Here is a 17254-nt window from a genome sequence, read left to right as displayed (position 1 = left end):
GATTAAAGAAAAGGAGAGAATCCTAAAAGCAGCAACAAAAAAGGACACAGTTACCTACAAAGGAGTTCCCATAAGACTATCAGCTGATTTCTCAAAAGAAACCTTACAGGCAAGAAAGGGCTGAGAAGTAGTATTTGAAGTCATGAAAGGTGAGGGCTTATGTCCAATATTATTCTACTCAGCAAAGTTATCATTTAGAATGGAAGGGCAGATAAAGTGCTTCCGAGATAAGGTCAAGTTAAAGGAGATTATCATCACCAAGCCCTTATTATGTGAAATGTTAAAGGGACTTAACTAAGAAAAAGAAGATAAAAAATCTTACGTAAAATGACAACTCACAACTACCAAAAATTGAACCTAAAAAACAACAAAAACAAAAACAAACTGAGCAAACAACTAGAACAGGAACAGAATCCCAGAACTGGAGATCACATGGAAGGTTATCAGTGGGGAAGGGGAGGAAGAAGAATGGGGGAAAAGGTACAGGGAGTAAGAAGTATAAATGGTAGATACAAAATAGACAGGGGGAGGTTAAGCATAGCATAGGAAATGGAGAAGCCAAAGAACTTTTATGATGATTCATGGACATGAGCTAAGGGAGGGAAAGCTGTGTGTGTGTGGGGGGGGTGCATGGCAGAGGGGAATAAAGGGGAGAAAAAAATGGGACAACTGTAATAGCATAATCAATAAAATATACTTAAAATACTAAGACAAAACGTAAAATAACTCCATTTGAGTAGTTCTATAATGAAAATGCATTACTTTGTAAAATGAAATGTCATCAAAGGGGAAAAAGTTCTCCTGTGCTTTATGAGGAAGGGCCTCATGATTCTTGATCTCAACTATTTTGACCTGTTGCTGTGGGTCTACTTCTCATCTTAGTCTTTATTCTGAAAGGTCTCCCATTTTACCCTCAAAAGCAGATTTTTTTGTCTTCCCCTCTCAATCCTACCTAAAGCTGCTCTTTCTGATGCTTAGCTCTCAAGTTCCCCAGAAATGGTTCCGGCTACCCTTAGAATCCAGGTGAGATGAGGAACAGCACTAAGACAGCAGCGCTAGGGACGAAGGGGTTGGGTTGGATTTGGAAGATATTTCTAAAGTGGAAGATTTTAGTTCCTGGTGGTGAAAAGAGGGAGGAGCAGAGATGACAAACTCATTTCCGGATGGTGACTGGACAGCTGGGTGGATGGATGGATGGCAATCAATAACAAAGGAGAAGCAGCAGGTGCAGACAATAACCCGAGTCTGACACAGCCACAGTCCTGCGGGTAGATGTTCTGTGTTTAGTTGGTTAGATATGTGGATACAGTAACTTCAGAAAAGGCCTAGATTTGGGCATGAATGTATGGGTGAGCAGTGGCTGACGTCATGGAAGTAAATGAGGTCATCCATAAGGGGGAGAAAAGAGAGAATGTGGCCCATGGACAGAATCTTTGGGATACTCTCAATTTAGTGATCCACCAACACTGGGCACCTATTTTTGCATGGCAGTAACCAGCAGGAGTCGAATAAAAGCTGGTTCCTTGTAGTTAAGAGCATGAGCTATCCCTTCTTGCCTGGCCCCCGGTGTAAAAGATGAGGAAGTACTGTACTTCCCTTTTTGAATGAAGAAGTCCTTATTAGTACTCATCTAGAGGTCACTGAAATACAGACCAGAGTTTGGCCCATAATGCCCATGTTTGGCCCTGAAGGCAGGAATCCTGGGACAAACAGGTTTGAATGAAGGATCCTGTCAAATCAGACTGGGAATCTCCCTTTCCCAGCCAATCCATGGGAGCAGGCCTGTCTCAAAGGCAGTCCCAGGCCCAGCAGTGCTCTCTGGATGGCCTTCTCTCCTGGACAGCAGCGGCAGTGGCAGCGGCGGCGGCGGCGGTGCATTTCTCAAGGGGCTGACTGGCTGCTAGAGCCAGCCAAGTCCCCCAGCTGAGAACTTCTTGGCTCTGGTTTCGAGACTCTCAGGCCACACTCCCTGAATGGGTCTACCAGATGGCAGGCAGCTTTTTCTTTTCTCCAGATTTTGAGTTCATCCACCCTACCTGAGAAAGATGACTTGCTGTTTTTCTGACAATTGCTACCTTCTCCAGCAAAATTAAAAAGCACACCCATTCTGCATTCTGCACATGAAATATTTAGTGCTGCCTACTATTTTTTAAAATTCCTTCAATTATTATACAATTAGGTATTGTCTAAAAGTCATTACCTAATTATCGGTTATTTACATTGATTCTGATCCAACACGTACATGCACAAGACGTTCTGTGGTTTCACTGACTGCATAATTATCTGCACTACTGCCAAATACAAAATTCTATGAAGATTTGGTAGCATAAATTACGAACTAATTACAAGTAATCTCACTTATTAAGTCTTTCTCACTGATCATAAGCTGGAAAATAGTATTACTTTAAGGTGCTGAATTATGAAGCTGGGTAAGAGATTCTTTTTCTCTCTTCCCTGTGTCAAATAATTGATGTCTCCTTCCCTACAGGTGGCTCAAATTAGCCAGGATTTCCACCCTAAATGTAGCACTTGTTTCAAATCTTGAGATTCGGTATCTTGGATTTCTGAACCTTGAGGTCAGCTGACTTAGCTCTGTTAATAACCTTAAGACAAGTCACTTAGGTTCTCTGAGCTTGTGTTTCATTAAGTTACCACACAGGGACACCACAGCACTTGCAGGGTTACTAAATGTGACAATTTATACAGAAGATGGCTAATCAATACCGTTCATCCTTCAGTACATGGAAGCTTGGGTTCTGCTCTTGGTGGTAGTCTACACCTGCCATTATAACCGGAGGCCCTGGCCTTTTCGCTTGAGTTTATTGTAGGATTTTCTGACTAAAAATTGAAAACTCAACAGAATAAGGAGGTGAACAGGTTGAAAAGCCTACTCTTTGTCTGTGTACGCTTCCAGATGTTTTAGTACTTCTCTCACTTAACTGCTGCTATAACTCTTGGAGGCAAGAATTCTTCATCTTATGTGTAAGCCAAGGCTCAGTGGAATTGACTTACCCTGCAAGTGGAACTGGAACGTAAACCAACGTCTGATGAACTGCGAAGCCTGTGCTCTTTTCTGTTTTTCATTCCCACAGGATGGCTGCAAAAGTACCTGGGACTTAAAACCACCACGGCCCTCTTAAGAACATCATATAGAAGCCAAGTTCATCTGTACTTTCTGGTTCATTCCTTATCTCATTTTCATGGCTCAAAATAAGGACCAACGATCCTCCACTTCCCTGAAGAGAGCACGGAGTCTCTGACATTTCTGCTTGAGCTGAGACAGGCGGGTAGGCTACACCCTCAAAGGGCATTCAGCAGTGCAAGGCCTTCACTCAGTCACAACACAGAGTAAAAGCAGTCTCCAAAAGGCAGCATTAGCTGTTCCAACCAGCAATTAAAATAACAAACTGCTGTTTTAGCCATTTGGGTGAGTCACAGCAGAGGACCTGAACGCCTTCACAGAGCAGAGTGGGGACTTTGGAAAGCGTGTGAGGCCCTGCTGCTAGTGCGGCAAGCCCCACGCAGGGCTAATACTGGGGTGGTGCAAGCACCGAGAGATTGGCACTTGTGAGCATTAGAAAAGGTTCAAGATGGCCAATGCCCTGCTCCAGGAGGCAGAAGCCAGTTCATTCTACTGGCAAGCCTCTCCCGGGTTTTACTGGGGTTACTGCCCATTCAGCAAACCAAGTCAAGTCTCCCAAGCACCAACTTCCCTAAAAAATAATGTGGTCAGGTCCTTTTCCCGGGGTTACCTCCTGGATGGCGGTAAAACTGCTGTACTTTTGAGACTTTCCTACTCCCATAGGGCTCTAGTTTCCTGAAGTGGACTTCTTCCTCCTAATGTGCAGATCTGTTGGGTGGCCACCCAATACCACCTGATCCTGTGCCACACAAATAAGGGTAGATGAACTTCTCCTTGAGCCCACAAAGACCCGAGGGTTGGTTAGTAGTACACATGTTCTACGCAGAAACACCCCTTTGTGGGAAAGAAGGCCCGGCTAACCTCAGAATACACACAACACAGAACCAACTATGCCAACTTTGATGCAAACAACACATTACATGCGTCCTAGTCACCCAGCCAGATGAACCAAAACAATTTAAAGACAAAAAGAGCATTGAAAACAGTTTCTTTCTTAGAACTCTGTTTCTCTTCCTTAAACATAACACTTTTGGAAAAGTTACTGTTTAAGATTTAAATGTCCCCCTCCAGTACCCCAATTAACTAGACACTAATAAAAACCTGGTCCAAAGGACTGACCCAACATGGATATATTCTACAGTAGCAGGACAGATGAAAAGAAAAGAAAAAAGCGAAGAGTCAACTAGGACCATAAAGAAACATAAAAATGTTGAAAGATTATGCCCAGATAAAAAAGACATGGAATAGTGGATTTTTTTCTTTCTCCTACTTTTATTTTTTAAACTTTATTTACATAAAAATATTTATCTGCGTAGCAAATGGGTATTTCAAAAAAATACCAAGGACACAATTTTATCTATTCCCACAGAGCGGTTAAGGTGCTTGATAAAAAGAGCCAAAGGAGCCCCCGTGTGGCCACGGAGGAAAATGCTGCAGCTTAAGATGGAGGTGCTACACCTTTTAAGAGGCCTCAGGTTTTCCACAGGGTTTTGCATCTTTTCCACACCTTACAGTTTTATTACTTGTAGAATTTGGTATGTTTGCATCATAAGCTTTGATTTCTAACAAGAGGAGAGGTTTCATGTTTTAAATATATATGCGAAAGTTTTAAGTAATAAACACGAACCGTTAAGATTAGTGGAAGCTCTACCACAGAGACTCCAACCCTGCTAGGACATGCGGTGGAGCCCTGGTAAGTGAGCAGTCAGGCAAGGATGTGGGGTGAGGGAACCAACCTGCTGGAAGCAAAGCAGGTTCCAAAGAACAAAAGCAGCTTTAGTCCGCACTGGAAAACAAGTCCAGCTTCTGTTCCCATTTGAGTTATAAAAGATCATAAGCCAATGCCAGGGACCAGAATAGAATTTAAGATTAATATCACAAAGATTTAATTCCATACCAATCCACCAACATGAACCTGATCTCTGGACATTTAAGGCAAATATCATTCAACATGATATATGGGTCAATAACCTCTTTCTTTAAAGAAAATAAACTCCTTTCCCCCCATACCAGAGGTCTATGCTATCATATATCTCGTAATTATAAAGTATATGCATACGTGAAATAATTTTTGTCTTATTAATTAAAATGTTTTCAGTGTTCTCTCATTAGATAAACTATTCTCAGTGAAGGAAATGAAGACATCCAATAGCAAAGAAGGCACTCAGCTCTGGCAGTAGAGGCTTCCCTTGTCACATACTTTTTAAACACTAAGAGCATTAACATAGTAGTATCTGTAAAACCTCATCCATGACATGAAGCCTTAAACCTGGGGCACTGAAACACACAGACACAAGACAGATCTTTTGTGCCTCCAGTTACGCAGCACATTCCCTGGGAATCTCTTAAGTACTAGATCTAAACAAAGGCTAATACTGTGACTGAAATACATTTTGAACAGGCAAGGAGTGTAAATAAATACACTATTGTTATAACATGGAAAAATACTTATAAGGTATTAAAATGAAAAACAGCATAATATAAAACTAAAAGCAGCATGAGCACAACCCAAGTTAAACCCGCACAATCACACTCCATCTACAGAAACGGAGACTAGGAGGAAATACTAAAGTAGCAGTGATGGTTGTGTTTGAGAAGGTTGAGACTAGAGGTGACTTTGTTACTGTTTTCTTTCACTTTTCCAAATCTTTAACGAACACATGCTACTCTTTTTTAATGAAACAAACAAGCAAATAGTAACACTTATTGACCACTTGCTGAATGAATAGATGCCACCTAACTCAATTACCCTAAAATTCCATCAAGGTGGAAACTGGGTTTGGGTTGGGCGCACAGGTAAGTACAGCAGGGCAGTGTGGATGGGCACAGGAGATGATTACTGGATTGGAGGAATCCCAGGCTGTGGATTAAATCCTGACTGTGTGTGACCTAGACCAAGCCTGGTTTCCTCAGTCTGTCAAGTGAGAGGTTAGACTAGAATAGTGTTTCCTAATCTTCACTGGGTTACTGACCACTGTAACTCAGGAACCCTTCTCTCCAGGAAAAAAAACAAAAAATGAACAAAAAACCCCATATATGCTCACAGAGCTTTTAAAAACAAGCCAGGAGGTTCATGGATTCTCTAGAGTCACAGACCAGGTTAAGAACAATGATGGGTTAGTATGTTATCTTCTGCAGCTCAGGATCCACTGCCACAGTCAGGTGTATTATAGTCCTACTTTCATTTCCTGTAGCTTTGCTGAGGGCCTGGTCTAGTAGCTACTGCCAAAATATGCCAAGGTCGTAAGTGTTCTGCCCTAACCAATAGCCACCTTCCAAAAGTGTGGCTTAACCCACTCAGCTCCACTCTTCTTTGCAGGTAACAAGGAATTCTGGCACCATACTAAAAAATATCAGACTAAATAGAACACTGGGCTGCTGAAACTGAAGCTCAGCAGAGGGTAACCAAAACACTAACAAAACAAAAAACGAAACTCCTTTTCCAGAGGCATGCCTGCTGAGCCCTGACATTCCAACTGGAAATGCGTTTTAAGAACACGGGTTACCTTGACCGCAGAATTCTCCTATGCTAACAGGTAAGCACAGAGGGGGTTTACAAAGGAACCCACAAAAGGCAGTATTTGATCAGCTACAACTTATCTGCTAATTGATGAGCATTTCTTAAGCAGCCTACTGCATGCACATAACTATCTCGCTCCATTACTTATTTCTATCATCAGAACCCATTCAAAACCAAGAAAATATTTTCCCCAACCCCAGGATTCAAACAGGATGGTCAGTTTTCAATTCTGAATATTCTTATATTAAAAAACAAAACAAAGTTCCATTTCAAATGTCATATACTAGTAAAATTGCTACAAGACAGTACTTTCAACAGGTTGGAGGTAGGGGTATGGCTTCATTCTGTTGTGTCTCAGTCACATCTGGGAGTTTTGCTTACCTAATTGTTTCTGAAATAAGTGTCATCAAAACAGACATGAGTCAGGAATGTGACGTTTCCAGGCGCTCCCATATCAGCCCTTCTTCTGGCATTACTAAGCTTTCTCTCCCTGACTCTCCCACCACCTACCATCAGTCCAGTTCTTTTCCTAGGACCGACACAGGGGTAATCAATCATATATATCCCAAGAAAGTCTTCAGTCTTCAGAGTGTCTCCAGAAGAGAGTACACAGCCTATCTGACCTGGCGTCCTGCCTCCATTTGGGGGATGAGAAAGCATGATGCTCTATGCAGTTATGACCCAGACCAGATTCCAAAAATAATCCTTTCAGCCTCAGAAGAAATCTAAAGCTAAGGCGATCAGTTTAAGTCAGGTTTAAATCCCTTTTGAGTTTTCTGATGGCTTTTTGTTGATGCTGATAACCACAATTTTCCCTCCTGAACTACCATACTACAATGCCCTGAAACTTAAAAAAAAAAAAAGTGGGGGTTAGAAAATGAATTTTTTTCTGTTTTTAAAGATAATGCCACATAATGGGACCTACCAACAGGCCAATGGAAGAATTCCTCTTGCCATTCCATAGGCTACTCCAAAACAAGTTGCTCTAGAACTTTCCCAACTGTGCTAGAAGTTTGGAGTTAGCTAGCAACAAGCCTGAAAATTTGGTTACGTATATAGGTACAAAGCTGGTTCATCAAATCCCTGTTCTGACCCTCAACCCAATGCATTTCAACTAAGGCATCATCTACCTCCTTCTTAACGTTTATCAAACACTTGAATAGGTACTGTCCAGCCACTCCTTGAAGATGGTTCCCTTTTTCAGACACCGGGTTGCTAAACTGCTCAGAAGCCTCTTGGTCCTGGGTTTCATTGCTAGAGCCTTTAGAACTTTCCAAACCCTCCATCTCTCCTTTTTCCTCACTCCTTTCATCCTCCATGGGTTCTAGGTTTTCTTCCAGGGGAAGTGAATCCTGGACTGGGCCATGGCCCTTAATAGGGGCTGACTCGCCTTCCTGTACAGCAGGCCCACACAGGGTACTCTCCCCAGGGCCCCGAGCCAAATCTTGGCTACTGCCAGACTCTTTGGGGGTAAACTTTTTTTCTTCCAAGGCTTGGATGACGTCCTCAGGAGCTCGAGGAACTTCTCTCAATTGTCTCACTCGTTCTCTTTTCTTTCTCCTTAAATGAATCCAGGAGTTTTCTATGGCTGTTAGGAAAAGGCTAACTTCCTCCTTTCCACAGGGAACTCGTTTATGCTGGACCTATTTGGAGAAAAAACAAAATTTTACAGGAAATCACTTTTCTACTCAAAAGTTTTTAAATAAAAGGAAAAGAGCCACACCTGGCTGGTGTGGCTCAGTGGACTGAGTGCCTGGCTTGCGAACCAAAGGGTCACAGGTTTGATTCCCAGTCAGGGCACATGCCTGGGGTGCAAGCCAGGTCCCTGACTGGGGGCGTGAGAGAGGCAACCAGTCGATGTATCTCTCATATCCATGTTTCTCTCCCGCTCTTTCTCCCACTCTTCCCATATCTCTAAAAATACATAAAATCTTAAAAAAGAAAATAAGAAAGAGACTATAAGTACTTCTTTAATGTGTTTAATCAGGTACCTTCAGATCGGTGAGAATTTTTTCAATCCATGTCGTTACAACTACTATGCCTTCCACTGTCTCAGAGCCCAAAGGCGACGCTTTGAGGGATAATTCTTTCATCACAGACTCCAACACTACAAATGTAATGGGTTTCCTTGGCTTCTCTAGTTTTCTTCGTTTACTTGGTGGTGACTGAAAAAAAAAAGAAGGCATGGGAGAAGAGGGGAAAGTTACCCAAATCATTTAATGCTTTCTAATGAACTCAGCTGGGAAAATGTCCATGACTTGTTACCAATCACAGAGCACTCAAAACACAAAGGCCTTTCTTTGCATGTTTGTTTATAATAGTTAACCCTGGAAAATAGGCTTATCACCTCCCCATTTTACAGAAGGGAAAAAACTAAAATACAGAGAGGCTGTGTAACCAGCTCAAGGTCACACGGGTAGTAACTGCGAAGTTAGGATGTGAACTCCAAACCCAGGTTCTTTCTGTCATACCATGCTTCTGGTGTTCTGGTTATCACGTGACAACTCCTCCAATAACTAAATATCCTTATCTACCTGTGATGCCCCAATGGACCTGTGTAATTATTTCCTTCATGGCAACTCAAAGACCCCCGAAGGCACTGCGCTCTTTTCTATAAAGAACTTTGTGGCTTAAAATCTCCAACTCATAGTTTGAGCTTATACTTGTGGAGGCTTGAAAGAAAACAGCTAGTGAGTCGCTGCTGTGAGATCACATGTTAAAAATGACCAGGGTGCCAGGGTCACGTGGGCGGAAGATTAGGACTGCTAGATCTTGCTTCACAGTAGAGCCGCTGGCTTAGCACTGCCCCTCCATTGTGGAGAGGGGGCACCAGAACCAATGGAAATAGTGAATTTGAAAGCTGGTTCCACATAATTCAAAACTGTCATCTTTCTTTCTATTTCAAGCTTGGAAAGTGAATTGGACTCTACCCACTAGAGGGACTCAAGTTCCATTTTATAAACCAAATGACACTGCTGTATATAAAATTTATTTCTTTAAAGTAAAAAGTTTCTAAATATTAAACAAACAAACCCCAAAAAACCTCGGCTAAGAACAGATATATTATGGACACTTTATTTTCAGAGACAGTCTCATACCTGTTGACAAAATTTATCAACACTTTAAAAAAACTGAGATAATTTTAAGGTCATGGTCAAAATGAACAGATGAAGATTATATGAAGAAAGCCTTATAAAGAGAAACACCTAGTTAGCTTTGCAGATATTTTCCTACAAAAACAAGTTCCTGATGAATTGTGTTGCTGTTAACTACAAATCTACCTGGAAAGTGTCAGGTGCAAACACACATACACAGAAAGGTCTAACTATTGGGTGAGGCCTTGTAAGAACTAACCAGCAACCCATACCCCATACATATATACACTAAATAGCCAGCTTAGTCTATGCTAGAAAACTTGATGAGACAAATTGACATTAAGCCAACAGTATTGTTATTACTCGACCACACAGCATAAGAAACATAATTTCTAGTCTACTGAGAGACTAACTATTTTGCACTAAGGAGATTCAGCTGGGGAGTATGAAAGATGGTGGTATATAGGAGGATGGGGCACAAGAATCAGATTCACTAACCAAATAAACAAAATTGAAACAGACTGATGGTTGCCAGAGGGGAGAAGGGTTGGGGACTGAGTAAAAAAGGAGAAGGAATTAGAAGTACAAATTGGTAGTCACAAAATAGTCACAGGGATATAAAGTACAGCATAGAAAATATAGTCAATGATACTGTAATAACTGTGTGGTGCCACGTGGGTACTGGAACTACTGGGGGGAACACTGTGTAAAGCATATGAGTGTCTAACTACTATGCTGCACACCTGAAACTCATACAAAATAACACCGAATGTAAACTGTCATTGAAAAATTAAATTAAAAAATGAAAATAAAAAAATCAGATTCCCCATTATACTTCCCAACATCCATCCAAGGCTGTCACCACAGAGAGGCCACTGTAACAGGGCCTTCCCTGACAGCCCTCCCAGCACACCAAAGGTTATCTTTGGTTATTTACAAAGGGTGAAAGGACAATGCTTTACATCCTTTCTGACAGAGGTGATAATCCTTTGTGCTCACAAATTCCAACCAGCAAAGTGAAGATAGTGCTGCTGTGTTTCTTATTTGTCTTGCTAGAGCCAGCCTGCAATTATCCTCTTTCTCCGAAAGAAAGAATGGACTTATCATCATTTCCTTAAAGGAGAGAACTTAAAGGAGAGAAATGCATACTCACCACACCTAACAAGAGTTCTATCAAGGATCCACTTTCCAAGTTCCAAGGGAGTCAGAAACAACAAGACAGACAATTGTATTGCCTGGTTATCCCTGGACTAAAACGAAACTTCTGTCTCAGATATGGCTTTTTTACCTTGCACTCTGGCCCCAGTTTTCCATACACAATGATAATTGACAAATCTGGATACACACATACACATACATAGTCTTAGGATTATTTTCGTTTTACTCTATTATACGATATAGGCACTCAAGAGATAATTTGTAGTCTCAAAACTCTCAAGCAAAGTTTTTAAATGATTAAAGATTAACTTAATTAAGCCTGGCTTATAGCAATCATTCCTCTGCCTCTCATGTTTGTACTGAAAATTCTTAGTAGGCAGGGCCAGAGTAAAATACAGGAGCAGGTCTTAAGAAATTAATAGTTAAATTCAACCCCACAGGTCCCTGGTAGTAGGTAATTTCATCACCTACCACAACACTAGTAAATAGAAGCTGTCTGTTTTCCCCCAATTGAGATGATCTTACTTTGTTAATATGCTTATAATCTCAAACCATAACTGTTTCATTTTTTTCTTAAGATTTTATTTATTGCTAGAGAGAGGGGAAGGGAGTGAGAAAGAGAGGGAGAGAAACATCAATGTGTGACTGGTTCTCATGCACCCCCCACTGGGGACCTGGTCCACAACCCAGGAATGTGCCCTGACTGAGAATGGAACAGAAGACCCTTTGGTAGGCAGACTGGCACTCAATCCACTGAGCCACACCAGCCAGGGCTCAAACCACACATGTTTTAAATGAAAAGTGCTATACTCAAACCGTCATAATCTAGTTTAGCAGGCAAGATAACATAAATAATTTGTCATTTTAAAATGTAATTTTAAAAAATCAATTATTTACAATGGCTAATTCAGTTTAATGCAAAGGACCGGAAGACAAATTTACAACTGATTTCGCATATTGGACAAAAAACAGTTCTTAAACTTGAAAATATGCTTTAACTAGCAGGGCTGTGTATAAATTTCTTAAATCCTCACTCTTAATTTCTAGATTTCACTGGTGCAATCAGTCAAGAGACTCTAAAATTAGGTGAAACTTGACATGAATCCATACTGCCAAGGCTCTGCTGTTAACCATAGCTAAGGCAACAACTCCCAAAGAAGCCACAAGCTGCACGACAATACTGTGTTCTTCCCCAGTACTGCAAGAGAGGAAGGGAGTCATTCACCACAGGTATGCTGAGCAGGAAGCCACAGCCTCCTTGTTTGGACAAAGTAGCTTCTAGAGTGGTACAGAGGAGAAAGAAGCACGTTTGGCACAGGGATCTTTGCCGCTCTGCTGCACTCTGAAGAGCTACTTCCCCAGGTCCCCCAGGAACAAGCAGAATAGCCTGTGAGCCAGGATTCAGCACAGACGCTCATTTTTTGGAGACACAGAGCCAGCAGGCGGACACTGACACCTGGATGGAATGCAGACAGGAGGTGAGCTGGGAAGGACAGCCAGACTACCTTGCCAACTACGCCGTATTCAGATGTGTACCACCTCTGCTGCCATGAAGTAAATTGAATATTTTGTTGTCTCAGGGTGTTAACTTGTTAACAGTCCAGTGGGTATTTCTATTATCTTAATCAGATGGGTCACTGTTCAGAATGTCCTGATCATTCCCGGTATACGGGTAATAACAGTGAAAAGTAAAACAGCAAAGGGGAAGAAAAATTTATGTAGAACGCTACCTATCTAAAAGGGGGTGGTTATAACTCTGTAGGTGCCTTTCCTTGTATGAAAAAGTAAACAGTAGAGCCCTGACCCGTGTGGCCCAGTTGGTTGGGCACTGTTCCACAAAGCAAAAGGTTGCCAGTCTGATCCCCTATCCGGGTGCATGTCTGGATTGTGGGTTCAGTGGGGGTGTGTACAAGAGGAAACCAGTGGTTGTTTCTCACACTGATGTTTCTCTCCACCTTTCTCCCTCCCTTCCTCTCTCTCTCTTAAAAAAAAAAAAAAAGTGGAAGGATAAATTATAAAATTGTTTAAACAGTAACCCATGGAGCAGTGAGGGATCAGAGTGAAAGACAAGAGAAAGCCAGACTTTTCACTACATCACCTTTTTTAAAGATCTGATATTGAAAACATGTAAATATATTTTGCAGTTACAAAACAAAATTAACACAGAAAGGCATTGTGAGATTGTCCCCAAAGGAAAAAAAAATGAAAAAGAAAAAATTTGCTATTTTCACAAATCTTTTTGTTACTGGTAATGTTGAGACCTGTGGTAACTGTGGGTTAAAACAGACGGCAGTTATATAGTTAGTGACTGGGCTTGCTGACATGGGATTTTTTCAATAGAAGATACAGATGGACAATGGTGATACTAAGTAGAAACTGAATGGAAAGTACAGCCTAAACTGAGAATGTATTTCATCTTTAAAAAGAAAATAAGTCCATCCTGACTGTTGTAGCTCAGTGGGTTGGGCATCATCCCCACAAACTGAAAGGTTGCCGGGATTGTGGGCTGGGTTCCTAGTTGGAGGTGCACGAGAGGCAACCAATCAATGTTTCTCTCCCTCCTTTACCCTCTTTCTAAAAATGAATGAATAAAATCTCAAAAAAAAAAAAAAAAAAAAAGAGAGAGAAGAATTCCTAGCTCTATCCACTGAAAAAGCCTAGAAACAATGACCAACTCAGTATGACCAACCCAGTGCTCAGACAAATACCTCTACATACCATTTCCCACTAAAATAAACTAGAGGCCCTTGGAGAAATGGTTGATTCCAGGTCTGGGACAGAAAAAGATACGAGCCAGGACAACCTGTCACACTACAAAGCAAGGAAGCTACCAAAGACTATAATGGTCACAGTAAGATGACTCCAGAATCAATGTGAGGAAACTCCCGGGGGCCAAAGGTGGACAACCTATGCACCATAAAGATAGCACATGTAATGATTGAAAAATATTCAAAGTGTAGCCCTGGCTGCTGTGGCTCAGTGGATTGAGTGCCAGCCTGAGAACCAAGGGGTTGCCAGTTTGGTTCCCAGTCAGGGCATATGCCTGGGTTGCGGGCCAGGGCCCCAGTGGGGGAGTATATGAGAAGCAACCACACATTGATGTTTTGTCTCCCTCTTTTTCTAAAAAGGAAAAAAAAAAATTCAAAGTGTAAATCCATGAGTTCATAATACTCTAAAAACAAAAACCAAACCACCCTCCTTGGTCACTTTTGGAGGACCAAAAGTGCTAGGGAACTACCAACTCATCATTCTTAAAAATAAAGCAAGATAATCAAGTGTTTATCCTGCCTTTACCAGATGAACTGTTGGGTAACAAAACAATTGCTAAGGGCAAATTTCTCTAACTCTGTCTTTTTTAAAGATTTTATTTATTTTTAGAGAGGGGAAGGGACCCTGAGGGAGGACCGAATCAAACTCAAGCATGTGCCCTGACTGGGAACTGAACCTTCCGCTTTGCAGGAAGATGCCCAACCAATTGAGACACACCGGTCAGGGCAGGTAAGTTTCTCCTTAGAGAAACTTTAGAAAAAGACGCAAGCAAACATTATGTGCCTCCCGAGGGAAGTATACCACATACCTAGAAAGCAGACTTGCCCTTTCATTCCCCAAAATCAAATCTGTATTCAATCAAGTCTCTAGATGTAAACACTAATTTACAGGAAAGACGGTCTGAGGAACACCATGCAAGTGCACTCCGAAAAATATAGATGTAAAAAACTCCATAGGACAAATATCCCGGTTTCTTCAACCAACAAGGGAGGGAGGGAGATAAGGGGGAAGGGAGAGAGGAAGAAAAGGGGAGGGGCACTTATACAGTAAAAGCAACTCAAAGGATATGTCAACCAACTACAGTGTGTACAACTCAAGATCCTAGTTTGACAAACTACAACATCTGATCCTCTACAGAGATGACATGAGGAATTATTGTAAATCATTTCAGTTGTGATTGTGGTTATTTTTTTTAAAGAATCTTTATCTTTAGAGATTAATATGAAAATAGTTATAGATGAAATAACACACTGAGATTTGCTTCAAAATTTCAGGGCAGAAGAAAAGGAGTACATGGGACTACAGATGCAACAAGAATGGGCACCAACCGTCAATAGTGGAGTGGGTGATAGATAAAATGGGTTCAATAAATGGGAGTTCTATCTTTTCATAATTTTGATATTTACCATAATCAAAAGTTTTCTTTGAAAGTTTCTTGAATGTGAAAGGTCAAATGATAAAGCCTTTAGAAAATAATATAGGAGAAAATATTCCTGACCTTGAAATAAGTAAAGACTTTACCTGGCACGCCACCCAGGCATGTGCCCTGATTGCGAATCGAACCAGCGACCCTTTGGTTTGCAGGCCTGCACTACTCAATCCACTGAGCCACACCAGCCAGAGCAGGAAAGATTTTTTTTAAACAAGACACAAAAGCACTAATCACCACAAAGGAAAAGACTGGTACGTTGGGTTAAATTAAAATTATGATTTGCTTTTTATCCAAAGGTGTTGACAAGCTAACACCTGGGAGAAAACATCAGCAACATACAGAGTGGGGCAAAAGTAGGTTTATAGTTGTTCATAAGGAAAATCATATAATAATAAATAAATAATAATAATACAAGAACTGTTTTACGTATTCACAACTATAAACCTACTTTGCACCACCCTGTACTAAAAGGAGGCCTACATCCAGAAAAATACTGAAAATGCCTACACTTCAAATTTTCCATTTTTTACATTATTTGTTATTGTATTTTTCCATTACCATTTATCCCCCCAATACCCTCTTCCACCTCTACCCCTTCCAGCAATCACCACACTGTTGTCCATGTCCATGAGTACTTTCTTTTTTGCTTAATCCCTCCACCCCCACCCCCTCCAGAACAATTCCATTTTTAAAAAATGTAGTAATAAAATAGGCAAGAAATGCAGACACTTGACATAAAGAGAATACCCAAACAATGGATAGGATACCTAAAAAGATGTTAAACTTCATGACCAGCAATTCCACTCCTAGATACATACTGAACTGAAATGTAAAATCATGTACAAGAATGTTCACAGAAACATTATTCGTAACACTTGCACACTGGAAACAACTCAAATGTCCCTAAATAGTAGAACGGATAAATTGTAGTATACTCATAAGATACAGTCATACTGTTTCAAAGGACAAACTCTTCCTCAAACCAATGCAGATAAATCCCACATACATGATTTGTATGCAAGAAACTAGATACTAAAAATCACCAACAGGAGGGAGGGGTTCGTAATTAGAAGTGAGCATGAGAGGAATTTGGGCTACTGGTAAATAAGCCATTAAGATTCAAATTTATAACCAATATGTTTTTATAAAAGCACATACCTTTCCATTTTTAAAAGTTTACAAAATTGTATCTGAACAGAAACAACCAAGGCAATTAAAGCAGTCTAAAGTTGATAAATGAAGAAGTAAAGGTAAAAGTATATATTTTTCTAGAGTGTTGCTATCCAGTAGAACTTTCTGTGATGACAGAAATGTACTGTATCTGTGCTGGCCAATATGGTAGCCTCTAGCAACATGTGACTATTGGAACACTTGAAATGTAGCTAGTGAGACTCAGAAAGTGAATTTCAATTTAATTTTAATTTAAAGAGTCAATGCACTGGTGACCAACATTTTGGACAGCACAGATCAAGAGCTATGGAGGTACCACCACCCTGGTCAGTGTGGCTCAACTGGTTGGAACAACATCCATCCTGTAAACCCAAAGGTCCGGGGGTTTGATTCCTGGTTAGGGCACATACTTATGTTGTAAGCTTGGTCCCCCATTGGGGAGCCTACAAGAGGCAACCAATCAATGTTTCTCTGTTACACTGATGCTTCTCCCCCTACCCCCCACCTAAAAGCAATGTGAAAAAATGTCCTCAGGCGAGGATTTAAAAAGAAAGGGGGCTCTATGGAGGCGCCATGGTAGGAAACAGAACCCACTACTGTATGTTCTTTCTGGGGAGTGTGATGGAACAAAAAGGTCGTGATGGGGCTAACTTACTTATGATAACTTCTGTACTATTTGATGTGTAAATTTCTGTGTGTGTAGAATTACATTTTAATTTTAAGAAAGAAACTACTCGCCCTGGCTGGATGAGTCAGTTGTGGAGTGTCATCCTATACACCAAAGGGTTGTGGGTCTGATTCCCAGTCAGGGCGCGTGCCTGGGTTGTGGGTTTGATCACCGGTTTGGGTGCATATAGAAAGTAACCAACCAATCATGCTTCTCTTTCGCATAGATGTTTTTCTCCCCCCGCAATCCAGCCTCCTTCCTTTTTCTCTAAAATCAATAAAAAAATATATCCTTGGAAGAG

General features: G+C 41.0%; 1 protein-coding gene across 2 annotated transcripts in view; it reads right to left on the bottom strand.

Annotated features, from left to right (window-relative positions):
- Positions 1 to 950: 950 nt before the first annotated feature.
- METTL16 (methyltransferase 16, RNA N6-adenosine) overlaps positions 951 to 17254 on the bottom strand; it is a 66111-nt gene continuing 49807 nt past the window's right edge. The window contains exons 8-9 of one of the 2 annotated variants that reach the window (XM_045198977.3): positions 8654 to 8827; positions 951 to 8305 (exon numbers count right to left, since the gene is read on the bottom strand). In XM_045198977.3, the coding sequence (XP_045054912.2) occupies positions 7682 to 8305; positions 8654 to 8827 (798 nt within the window). In that variant the 3' untranslated portion in view covers positions 951 to 7681. The remainder of the gene's footprint in view (positions 8306 to 8653; positions 8828 to 17254) is intronic. The other variant, XM_024564684.4, reaches the window with a different exon arrangement.

The sequence above is a fragment of the Desmodus rotundus genome, chromosome 9, assembly GCF_022682495.2.
Source record: "Desmodus rotundus isolate HL8 chromosome 9, HLdesRot8A.1, whole genome shotgun sequence".
In the NCBI taxonomy this organism is placed as follows: Eukaryota; Metazoa; Chordata; class Mammalia; order Chiroptera; family Phyllostomidae; genus Desmodus; species Desmodus rotundus.
This window is presented reverse-complemented; position numbering and strand designations above follow the sequence as displayed.